This window comes from Crocuta crocuta, unplaced genomic scaffold, assembly GCF_008692635.1.
Source record: "Crocuta crocuta isolate KB4526 unplaced genomic scaffold, BGI_CrCroc_1.0 scaffold409, whole genome shotgun sequence".
NCBI classification, from domain to species: Eukaryota; Metazoa; Chordata; class Mammalia; order Carnivora; family Hyaenidae; genus Crocuta; species Crocuta crocuta.
This window is the reverse complement of record NW_027528006.1, coordinates 2,902,241-2,914,821: the sequence shown is the minus strand read 5'-3', so window position 1 is coordinate 2,914,821 and position 12,581 is coordinate 2,902,241. Positions and strand designations below refer to the sequence as shown.

The following is a 12,581-nucleotide window of genomic DNA, read 5'->3' as shown; positions in this document are numbered from 1 at the left end:
TGAAAAGCTAACTTCACGGACTGCAATCACTCAAACCAACATGAGGGACCAAAAAAAAAAAAAAAAGAAAAAGAAAAAGAAAAAAGAAAAAAAAATCAAAACCAGAAAAATGTTTGCACTCCTGTCCAGATAGGTAGTGGGTAAAGAGATGGGGGTGGGGAGCTAGTGGAATTGACTTTTCTTTCTTAAAGAAGGCTCCCATAAAGCCCCTGTAATTGACAGCGGATAATTATTTTCAGCTTGGGGAAGCTGTCCCAAAACTCTTAATAAGACTGCCAGCGAAAAGAAACAAAATGTGTTTACTTGAGCCATTTCCAGAATGGAGGGAGAGGGGACCTTGGGATGAGGTGCGAAGGGGCGATGGGGACAGAGAGGGGGCATCTAAGAACCTATGCGCCTCCACGACTCTCCAGCGCCCTGCGCGGTCCAGGTACCGACGGGCCGCCGAGACCGGGCAGATAGGGTGGCCAGGAGTGGGGGCCGCGGAGGGAGCCGCGCCACGTATGGGGGGTGATTTAGTGTGAAAGTATTCCACTTAATCATTTTACAGGGGTTGGGGACGTAAATATTTAGCTGGCCACATCTGGAACAGATTTTCCCCCCCTTGTGGGGTGGGGGGTGGATAATTGGAAGGAGGGGAGCGCGCATTTGTTACTTACTGTACGGGCAGTTCTCCTTCTTGGTACCGCTGACCTTCCCGTTCTTCTCAATCTTGAGAAAGTACTTGGTAAAAGAGAACAGCTTTCTCCAGCGGACGTCTCCTTGAAGGTGATTGTAGCTCCGCACATGCCTCCCCGCACTGGAAGGAGAGGAGAAGGAAGACGACCAGGACGAGGAAGAGGAGTTGGTGGCCTCTGGTGACACCATGTCCTGACCAAGGGCTTGGCAGGTGACAGGGATGGAAGACACCAAGAACAGCAACAAGAAGCAGCAGCGGCAGCAGCCAGGCAGCTGGGGAAAGGCTGAGGCACAATGTGTCAGTATCCATTTCCACATTGTACTGGAACTCTCGGCGCTGGAAATTGTCTCATCAGAAGGAACATACTGGAAGGGTAAGACCTGGTGCGAGGCAAGGAGACAGCTGGAGGTGGAGGCCGCTGGTTAGCTCCCTCTGGGCGCGGATTTGGCCAGAAGTGAATACACCAACATCCATAACTCCTCGCGAGGGCCGGCTGCCTCTGCTCGCTCCTTTCTCGGACCCGCTGCCGCCGCCGTGCGCCCCTCGACTCTGCGGGTGGATGGTGGACGTGGGTGGCCGCGGTAGCAGGCGCTGGTGGTGGCGGGGGCGGCGGTGGTGGTCACCAGCGGTCTTCACTCCACCCGGAGTTACTTTGTTCTCTTCTTCACGCCTTTCTTCACCATGTTAGATGCGGGGGGAAAAAAGAAAAAAGAAAAAGGAAAAAAAAAAAAAGGAAAGGAAAAAAAACGACAACAAAAAACAAGAGGTCTGAAGCACGGATGACAGCGCGGTGCACAGACCCCACAGGGGCCGGGGGGGATATCTGCGCCTCTCTGGGGTTGGCACCTTCCGGCCCCTCAGAGCCCCAGCCTGCTCGCCACTTTGTAACAGCGCGTCCCTTCGGAGTTGTCAGAACTGGAGGCGGCTGCCGGTCGCCGTTGTTTGCTTTCTCCCTCTTGCTTTCTCTTTTTGGTGGTGCCTGTTGATTTGAAGCCTCCAGAAAGTCACTTCTTGTTTGGGGGGAGATGGCGGTGGGTGTTTTGTTTGGCCCTATTTCCCTCCCTCCCCACCCCCTTCCTTTGGAAAGCCCGCTTGTAAACAGGTTGCAGCCAGGAGTCTAAATGTCAGTGATTCTAAGCCAGAGGTGGGCTCTGCCTCTGCTGGTCAAACCTCATTTGCAGGNTGGCTGCGCGCGGAGCGAGGGGCTGCCCGGTCCCTGCGCTGTGGCCCCGCGGCCGCAGCCTCCGCCTGCGCCTCCAGCTCCGGGGAGTTGCTGCGAAGTGTGCGCGTGCTGGCTGCGCTGGCCACCGGCGCGGGCTGTGTCCTCGGGCTCTGCGAAGTTTGCTGTCTTCCAGCCCGAACCAGTCCCCTCTGGGGAGCCCCTTTCTCACTTGTTTTCCAGCGGAGGCTCCCCCCACCCCCTTCTTTTGGCAGTGCAGTACTGGAGAGCCACCTGGAGCTTGGTGCTTGGCTGACTGTTTTTCCCCCCTCCGGCTCCGAGAAGGAGGGGAGCGCTGGGGGAGAAAGCAGAAGATGCTGAGGATAAACCTCAGGCAGCAGATTATAAACTGGTCGGAGTGAGCACAGAGAAGGGAGACATAATTAGCTTCTTTTCCTCCTCTTCTGCCAGCTTCCAAGGAGGTCTCTGCTTTAATGAATCACTGATTTCTTGCTTCCGTTGCTGAAGTAAAAAGTTCACACTTTGGCCCTCTCTGCCTTTTAAGCTCAGGGAGATTTATCGTCACCCTTAAAAGTCGCCTCTGTCTTGGCGCAAATGAAATTGGGGACCGAAAAGACCGATTTCTAATTGCTAGCATGAGTCGTTTACTGAATCACGCGTGCACTTCAAAGCCAGCCCACTTTACTGAGATGGCGAAGATTTAACCACGCGATTTGGCCGAATTCTGCTGCTTTCTGTGCGATTTCCTTTGCACCTTGTCGTAAAAGGGGCATTGTCTTTTTTTCTATCTTTACCTTTAACGGTAAGAGGGCTCGGTTTTGCAATACGAGTGTACTACCAGTCTCCCTCGCCCGCACTCACCGCCTTGAAACACCCTCGTCGCTAGCAATGCCCGCAACCCAGGTGTAGACAGGACCAAATCCCTGGCTAGGAAGCCTTGCCAAGAATTAAGAGGCACGAGAGGGAAAAACTCTGATAATCGGTTCCAATACGAGTAAGAGATCGTTCCTAGAGGATCCCTACTAGGATTTCTCTGAAGGAGGGAAGGCTTGACTGGAGGGAGTTACTGAAGATGTGATCGTATAAAATATTTATGTTCTGTAAGGCAGCTGGACATTAGCCTTATGGGGAAGCATATGAAATTGCCACTACTTTATATTTTTTGACCTTCCCAAGTGGTAATTTCATATGGTTCTACTTAATATTTAGATTGCTATTCTAAGACGGAGAAGCACTTCAAGGTGAACTTGGGAGTTTCATCTCTGCAACTGTAATTTGGAGGGAACTAATTAGAAGTGCTTGTGTCTATACTATAAGCCAGAATCCCTGTAACGTGCCTTTGACCGTAGTCTTCATTGTGAATGGAAGAAAATACAAAGAAACAAAAAATCTAGCTTTAGAGATGGGCATTAGGAATGATTGCCCAATTATGTTGTTTAGTGACCTGAAAAAATGACTTTATATGCATGTGCTTACATTTTCCTATGCATTCAGGGCCTTTGAAATAGAACCCTGTAATGCTAGAATCAGAATTTTAATTGCATTGTTTATAACCAATTGCAATGCTTACTGAAAAGATTTTGACAACGTGAACACCACAGTAGGGTTTTTAATGTAATATAATTAGTTCTAATTTCTGTAGCTATTAATTGGAAAGTTAAACAAATAAAGAGCATACATCATATGTATGCTTAAAGTTTTGTTCTTTCACTGAAGCATGGATGTTTAAAAATGAAATCACTGTGCTAATTTTAATTTTCTAGTTCACAGTTTTATACCTGAGCTAACAAATGCCTGAAAGAGAGTGTAGTGTTTCTAAGGGACTTGAGTTTCAGTCCAATTGTTCAGTAGAATCCAAATGTTTCAATTGACAACTAATTAAAACTACATGTTTTTTTTTAACATGTTTGATGAAACCATACAGTAAAGATTCTGCTGTGAAAAGTTACAAAGTACAGGAAGTTATTATTTGAGGTTTCTCTACACTGGGCATCAACACTATCGATGCCAGCTTGAGATCCTTTTAATTTTTTTGTTTAAAACTCACAATAGACACTCCCTCCTACCCTGAAGGTAGTCTCCCTTCCTCCCCCCTCATTCCCCATATCCACCAACTTCCTGCTCCAGCAGAGAAAGCTATTCAGATCTTTGTGAGAGGTTTTGTGTTTTTATTCTGTTTGAAATGGGGAGAAAAACACATCATCAAACGTCCATATTAAAATCTGGTTGCAGCAGGTGCAGTGTTTAAAAGTTCTGGAGTCCCCTCGCCGTTCTTCTGTACAGCGTGATGACAGTAAGGGCATTTACAAAACAGCCCAAAGGAAAAGCTGACATAGCTTTTTAGATTATATCTCATTCTTCTTTTTCTTTTCTGTGCAGCCTTTCTTTTATAGCACAGTTGAATCCCTAAATACTCCACTGCTTTTCATTGTTAGGTCACCTCTTAGGTTAGCCCGAGAAAGCCTGAGAAAAGTTCCACAGGAAAGATGCACTATTTAACGGAATTCAATCTCTCCCAATAGATTTGAATCACTAACATAAATGTATGAATGTAGATTATATCTCTGTAATGAGGCCTGAATCATTCTCAGTTACTTCAAAGGACTGAAATTCTACCTTCCTTTTTTTAGCAGCAATAATCAGGTCTTAATGGGTTCCTTTATTAATTGTTTCTCTGCAACGATTGAAAAGGACAGTACAAGCTTCAGATTAGAGTGGTACCTACTCATTCTCAAAGGCTGTGTTTCTTTTTTTCCTAACCTCTGGAAGGCATGCTTTCTTTCTAGGTCCTAAACATATCCAGTAATATTAGGTTAAGTCTTTACTGGAGGAAATAGATGTGGCCTTTTGTTTAATGTGATGTCTTGAGAAGTTATTGAGGCTTTTAAAAGCAAGATCATGGCAGCAGCCACGGAAGAATCCTTAACTGTAGCTAGTTAGCCTCAGAGAAGCAGTTTGCATACGTACTTCCAGATCCTTCAGTAGCCCTTCTGTTTGAGCAGTTTACATTTTAAGTATGTATTTCCTGGATTCTTTATGTTGCTTGGCACTATCTGTGGTTCAATTACAAGATGTGTGTTCTATTATGTGTGATGTAATTGGCAGTGTCAGTAAGCTGCTTCAAATAATAATGAGTCAGGTCAAAAGTCAGCCAGGCTGTTCTACAAAGTAGACATGTGCAGGCCTTATTTTTGAAGACTGCAGTTACAGTCCTCATGACTGTGTCTCAGCTCTTATTCCCTTTCCGATCTGGAAGAGGCCAGTTTTAAGGCCTCGTTGGAGCTTCTGGTCTTCCCAGGATGTAGCTAGAGATGATGCATATAGTCTGTGACATTTGGGACAAATCAGTGATACCTTTTGTTTTTTTAACAAGGGGTTTCAATTGAAAGGGAAAGAGGTCTTAGGCCAGAGAGAGCAATGCAATACTTCAGAGCTAGTGGGAACTTTAGCAATAGTCGAATCTACCTAATTCACTTTATAGCTGAATAAACGGATGCCCGAGTCACTTAGTGATAGACCAGAGTTTAGAACTCAGGTGCTGAGTCCTGATTTTAACAACCAGAGGCTGCTGTCCTAATTCTTTTGGTAACACCTGCCTTGTCTGCTCTCTCTTTTCCCTCCTCCCTGCTCCTCTGCTCCTTATCACTGACCACTCATCACTCTAATATGTCTGAGATGCCAGGGTGGGAATGGTAAGAATGGTTAGGAGGCTTTACTTAGGCAAAACCAATATATCTTTGCTGGGATAGATTAGCCAGAGAAAAGTAATGAAGTAGTTGGTGTTGAATTATTGAGTACCAGTTAATTAGCCAAATAAATATTGCTATATATTTGGCAAAGGGGCCTTTTTTGGTCAAAACTTGTGAAATGCACACAATTAGAAAGCAATGCATGCCATGTGTTTTCAAGGATTTTCTTTTTCTATATAATCTGAACGTATAAGTTCTCCTCTAGGAAATTCATGGGATCTTCAAAAAGAGAGCAGATTTATAATTTGATTCTGCCTTCTCTATTCTAAGACTAAATTTCCATAAAGCAGTGTGATATTTCAAAGCATAGGTATTGACTTAACTAATTTTTTTTCAGAGTTTGAAACTAAATTAAATGTTCAATTCCCAAGCTTTCAAACAGACTTCATGATCTATCGTGGAGAATGAAAAGTGGCCCAGGTGGAGACAAAGATCTTTTGAAGGGGGAAAAAAACTATATAAAAGTATTTTTAAATTATACAGTAGATCACAAAAGTTCTTGGAAACTCCATTCTGCCTCAGTTGGTACCAAACACACCAAATGTATTTCCACAAAGCTTCTGTGTGTCTCCTCCCAGCTGATGGTAAACAGACCTTCCCTTGACAAAGCTGTAAAGTATGAAGAGCTCTGTTTGTTTTCTGTGTTTCCAGCTGTCCCTTTGTAGTGCTGTCCTTCCTTCCACCTCATGTCCTCTAGGTTTCTTAGTCCTGTATCCTTAACCAGAATTTAAAATACTCTGATATCAGTCATTTATGTTTGTGACTCAATTGGCACATCATCACGTTTTCTTTAAAGGTGCAGTGTCTTACAACAACAGACATTTATACATTTCTTCCTTCGTGAATTCACTTAACTGGTTTTGATTTTTTTAAAAATCAAGTGTTTTTAAAAAACAATGTTTTATTGTTTATTTTGAGAGAGTGAGTGAGCAAGCAAGGGAGGGGCAGTGAGGGAAGGAGACGCAAAATCAGAAGCAGGCTCCAGGCTCTGAGCTGTCAGCACAGAGCCTGATGCGGGGCTTGAACTCATGAACTGTGAGATCATGACCTGAGCTGAAGTTGGACACTTAACCAACTGAGCCACCCAGGCGCCTTTTAACTGGTTTTGACTTAACTAAAGTTTATTGATACCTATTATGTGCCAGCTGGGCATTGTGCACCGTGCAAGATTTTACAAATAACTAAGAGCAACATCCCTTGTAAAAAGCATGAATGAATAAATGGTTTTAGGTACTTTATTATTAATGATGAATGAAGTTAAGTTACATTAGGACTCAGAAAACAAATGGAGAGATTTTGGAGGAGAAGAGGAGCCCCTGAATGTAGGTTTTTTGTTTTTTTTTTTTTTTTTCTTTCTGATTGTCCTACTCCCTGTGAAAAGAGCTGAAGGGAACTGTGTGACTTCTGTTTTCTGGCTTCACAAAGGATCAGGGTTCCATCTTTTCCTGTTATGTGTCTCTGACACCATCCCTCACAGTTTCTTCTGTGGTCTGGGCAACTGGACTACATCTTTTTTGCCAACAACTCAACCTGACTTGCTCTCCTTGCCTTTTGCTCTCAGACTCCCGGATGATGCATCTTTTATGTTTTCCAGTTTACTATTTTAATTACTTCCCAATAAGAGTTCCCTAATCTATAGGCTGTCCTGTGTGCCTCCTAGTAAAACATATATATTATCAAATATAATTTGACCTGAAACTCATTCTACCTATCTGACAAAATTTGCCTCTGTTAAATAGACTTCCACAAAGATTATCCGCTAATTACTATTAGAAATATTACTGTGTTGGGAGAAGGCAATATTCATGGTTCTGGGTTTTTCCTAGATTTGCCCTCAGATCCATTCTCTGCCCGTCTCTGTTCAGCTCTGGGCTAACACCTGTCCATCACCGGTGTCCGTTGGGCAATGACTTGCAGTGGGTTTTGTTGGTGGGAGAATGGGACCCCCAGAAGATTAGAGCCCCAGGGGGAGAACTCTGGGTATTTCTTCCTCTCCTTCTGCTCTTTGATCGACTGTAACTCTTGCGGCATTGGCTGTGTCCTTCCAGATCCCCATTTCCTGCCGGATGACCCTTCCTCCAGGGCTCTAACGTTCACTAGAGTTCTTGCAGTATTATTTCCCCTCCTTGCCCCTTAAGCTCAAGAAATGGTAACAGTTCCTCTGCCATCATCATTCCTTGCTTGTTAATTTCCCCTACTTATACCTCTATAACTGATAACTTTTTTCAACTTGAACTTCTCTTCATCGGAATCAATTGGGATAAATTCTGTGTCATAATCAGGACACTGACGACAGTGCACATCTTCTGCAGTAAGTAACCAGTGCCTAATAATATGTTTTATATGTGTGCAAGGTGCTAGAGGAGTGTAATTGAATGAATACAAAGTGCGTTGTGGAACATCTAGTGCTTGCTTGATATGCTATATTCTTTGAACTATATAAAAGATAATGACACATGTCATTCGACCTCAAGAAATATGTAATCTAGTATTGAGTTTTGATTGATTATTAGAGTTTTTTTTAATTTAGTGAATGGCTTTGAGCTCTAAAAACATTTTGATTGCAAAATGTCCAATAAAATACTTTCACACAAATAACTAGAAAATGAATACAGTGAAGTAGAAATCATGTTCATAAATAACATGCAGTTGTGGAAAGCTGCAGTAAGAACTCCATATTAAAATTACTTTTCTTCTTTTCAATTTACTATGAAAAATTTAAATGTTTCCTAATCATTAAAATCATTAATTTTTGTGAGTAAATTTGTTACATTGAACTTTACTTATAGTTTAGTTAGAAAGGAAGGAGGGAGATAAATAGTATTATTTTCTAGCCTACTTTGTTTTTATCTAAAGACAAGTCTTTAAAAATGGGTACACAGCTAGCCTTGAATTGTTCAGTTAGTCGTAAAAGCTGGGTACAGGACCAAAATTCACAAGACAAATTATATACACAGATAATTTTGTGGATTGATCACTGTCCAGACAATTCCATAAATTTCACAAATAACTTCTCACAGAAATCAACATAACCCAGAATTTATGGAGCTCAGATCAAGCCTTTGTCTTTTTCTTCCCTTTATCTATCTTCTCCCCTTATCAGCATGAACAATTATAAAATTTAACCTTTATAGTTGGAAAAGACTTTAAATTCCTTAATTCTGCTGCCNCCTTGGGAGGCTCTGGCCTGGGAAGATGAAGCTAGCTGCCCAGGATGGCAGGGCTAGTAGTAATGAACTACTATGCCGGCACTAAGCTAGCGAATTGCAAGAAAGCTCCACGTACTTTAAAGATGTAATACACTTGCAAGAACAACAGTGGCCCCTGCTGAAGCTGTGGGACAGGGAGGGAGAACATTTCCTAATCTCCGGGGTGGTTAACATGTTTTCTGGAAAATTCTCAGAATTTATTCCAACTTGTGCCTTTAGAAGAGCATGTCCTTGTGGTTGAGAACATCCTAGACTATCCCTGAATTAGGAGAGTGTTTCAATAAATTTCTTGAGTCCCAGCTAAGGGATAAAGAGACTGCCCCTGGATAATAGCTCAAAAATATGTCATTTTAAAATGAATTTCTGCTCAAGTATCTATAATGCCTCCTCCTTGTCTGTACCATTCTGGCTTTCACATTCCTGTTGCAGTTGCCACTGGGGTTTGGATATTTTGGTTTGATATATTTAAATTTTATGAGCAGAGGGAGAAGGGACTTAGAAAATTTTTTGGCTGACTCATGAGAAAGAAATACTGTTTTGCCTTTAAGCAAAGTCATGCTCATTTGTGGGTGGATTAGGGTATATTCTTTCTACTTTATAGCACTCGATAGAAACGTTTTCTGAATTTATTTATGTAGCCGGTATTATTTTTACTATTTTACCTATTTTTGCTGTGGTTAAAAATAGGGAAATGTGTATGAGAAGTAGTTTATTCTTGTATTTCTGCAATTAGAAGTGTAGCTATAGAAGTTACCTTACTCATTTCTTAAACACGCCCATGCACATGCACACACTCCCTTTCAAGCACCTCTTCTTTTTTTTTTTTTTTGAGTCATCTAGTCTTTGTTTTGGCATCTAGTCTATTTGTTTTTTAATTTTGAAACACATAGCCTGTCAGATTATTTGGAATTGATTGAAAAATAATTTTTTAAACTCTAAAGCTTCAATTAAGATGGCCAAAAGCTAAAGTGACCCATTTTCATTTTTACCCCCAGTTTTATTGAGAAATAACTAACACGCATCACTGTAAGGTATGCAGCATGATGGTTTGACTTACATATGTTGTAAAATGCTCACCACAGTAGGTTTAGGGAACAGACCTAATCATATAGATACAACAAAAAGAAAAAAATGTATTTCTCCTTGTGAGCGAAAGCCTAGGATCTGTTCTCGTAACAACTCTCCTGCATATCATAAAGCAGCATTAACTGTAGCCATCATTTGTTCATCACATCCCTAGTACCTGTTTGTAGAAGGGAGTTTGTACCTTTTGACCACCTTCCTCCAAATACATAACAGCTTTTTTACTAGTTCAATATTTACTTACAACAGATGAATGTTCTTTATATGAATTGGTGCTGGGTTCTTTCTGTTTTAGAGGTCAGCTTCTAGATTGACAGAAAGAAGCCCAGTAAAAGAATTGCTTAGTGCAACAGGGAAAGTAGCCCATTGTAATTGGAAGTCAACTTTGGATATTTGACTTATCAGAGAAATTTAAATGCTGTACAGGAACAGACATGTGAGTTCGTTGTCTTTGACAATAACAGAGGGAAGCAGAAAGGAGTATTGACCTTGGAGGTATGTGTTGAAGTCCAGGAAGGTGAAGTGCTCCAGTGGAGAGCCAGAACTCCTCTTCGGACACTGTCCTCTGAATAGAAAAGTGCTGGGTACCCAGTCTGAGTACTCTGAACTTCAGAAATATCAGTATCGAAGTTTGGGGATATCTGTGTTAGAAGGATCTAAGGAGTAAGGACAGTGGTTCTTTACATTGATGTTTTTGTATTTTTCTCTTTCAGGTGCCTGATTTTATTCTTCCAGAAAGTTCTGGGTTCTGAATACATACTCAAAAGCATGTCCTCTTCTTCTTTATTCCTTTCCTAAAAGTAGACACTTGTTCTGCATAACTGCCTCTTCCGTGTAATTATTAATACTACCACAGTAAAATAAAGACAGCCTTTTGCCCTAACTGGAAGGCTGTGCTCAATGTGCCAAGTTACTCTTCCCCTTCTTTTGCTTGGGGTAGAGACCTGACTCTTAAGCCAGTTTTGTGCCAAGATTAAATATAATTTGATTATTTTGCATAGAAATCTAGGGCTGGGTGGCAGCATATAGATTCTATATAATGAGTGGAGAAAAAGGCTTTTTAAGCTACTTGAGGACATTCCCAGTAAGCATTTGGGGCTTCTTTCAGTGAGGATTCTTAACACCAGATCCCAATCTGAGCACTAAAGACCTGAGGGATGATGCCAAATCATTTTTTTAAAGAACAATGGGGGCTGTGAGGGAGGGAAAATCCCTATTTACTCATTGCTTATGAGTTAGAATTTAGGTAGCAAAATCTGCTGCCATTTTCAACTCTGTTTTTGAATTTTAAGTTTGTTGGTTGAATTTCTGTTAATGCATTTTTAAATTGAAATTTTTAAATTTTAAAAATTTAAATTAGAACAAACCCAGTAAACCTAAGGACAGGCTCTCCCATTCTTAAACTCCAAAATAAATTTGTCTGTGAGGTTAAAAAAAGTTAGAACTAAGCAAAGCCAGGGGGAAAATGTGACTAGTTTATCTTTTGGTGAATAAGCAAGGGAAATGAAATACAGACAGCAAGGAAGCCACATATTTGGTAAAGATAGAAACCTCAGATTCTTTTTTAAATAAAGCAACTCCCAGATTTAGCAATATAAAGTATAATTAGTTTTGGTACTTAGGAACATTTTATTGATAAACACTATCCTTTCAGGCCTACTGAAAATGCACAAGGCTGGATCTACATGACAGCAGACAAATGTTTTAGGGAGAAATGAATTGTGTAAAGGTTTGGGAACCAGTTTCATTTACATAATTTTTTTGTCTCAAAGATATTTGCTTCTGTGATTTCAATGAAATCTTTTTTTTCCCCTCTTATCTGACTTGTCTTTATTACCGGGTGTATTTAAAAAAAAATTTTATTGTCTTATTTATTTCTAAGAGAGAGAGAGAGACACAGCATGAGCAAGGGAGGGTCAGAGAGAGAGGGAGACACAGAATCTGAAACAGGCTCCAGGCTCTGAGTTAGGTGTCAGCACAAAGCCCAACACGGGGCTTGAACCCACGAACCATGAGATCATGAGCTGAGCCCAAGTCGGATGCTCAACCGACTGAGCCACCCAGGAGCCCCTCTTGACATCGTTTTTGACAGAAGTTTTAATTTTTTTTTAATTTTTAAAAGAAGTTTTTATGTATTTATTTTGAGAGAAAGAGAGAGAGAGCACATATGTGCAAGCAGGGCAGGAGCAGACAGAGAGGGAGACACAGAATCTGAAACAGGCTCCAGGCTCTGAGCTAGCTGTCAGCACAGAGCCCAACACAGGGCTTGAACCCACAAACTGTGAGATCATGACCTGAGCTGAAGTCGGACGCTTTACCGACTGAGGCACCCAGGCGCCCCCCTCAAGTGTACTTCACTAAGTAACTATTAGGGAAAATTAGAAATTTGTGGCTGGCATTATATTGGTGGAGGATAAAGAGAAAGCTGTGTATCCCTCAGCTCCCATCAGGAAAGAGCAGAAGCTGGAAGTAAATTCCAGGTGAGGAGGGATGAGGTTAAGGTGAAATTTTTTGCCATAGCAGCTGTTTCCTACAGGGGCCCACCCAGTGAAGGGAGGCTGGCAGGCAGATGGAGGGGATCCCATCTAGATAGATCCCTACCTTTCATCAAAGCAGCTGTAAGACTGACAGCCAAGAGCCCCCCCGGGAACTTTCCTCTTGGGTGGAGAGAAGTGGGTGAA

The 12,581-nt window shown here is 41.8% G+C and overlaps 1 protein-coding gene across 1 annotated transcript in view; it reads right to left on the bottom strand.

The window, feature by feature from the left end:
* FGF10 (fibroblast growth factor 10) overlaps positions 1-996 on the bottom strand; it is an 80,677-nt gene extending 79,681 nt beyond the window's left edge. The window contains exon 1 of the mRNA XM_077752892.1: positions 660-996. Coding sequence (XP_077609018.1) covers positions 660-996 — 337 coding nt within the window. The remainder of the gene's footprint in view (positions 1-659) is intronic.
* Between the last annotated feature and the right edge of the window lie 11,585 nt (positions 997-12,581).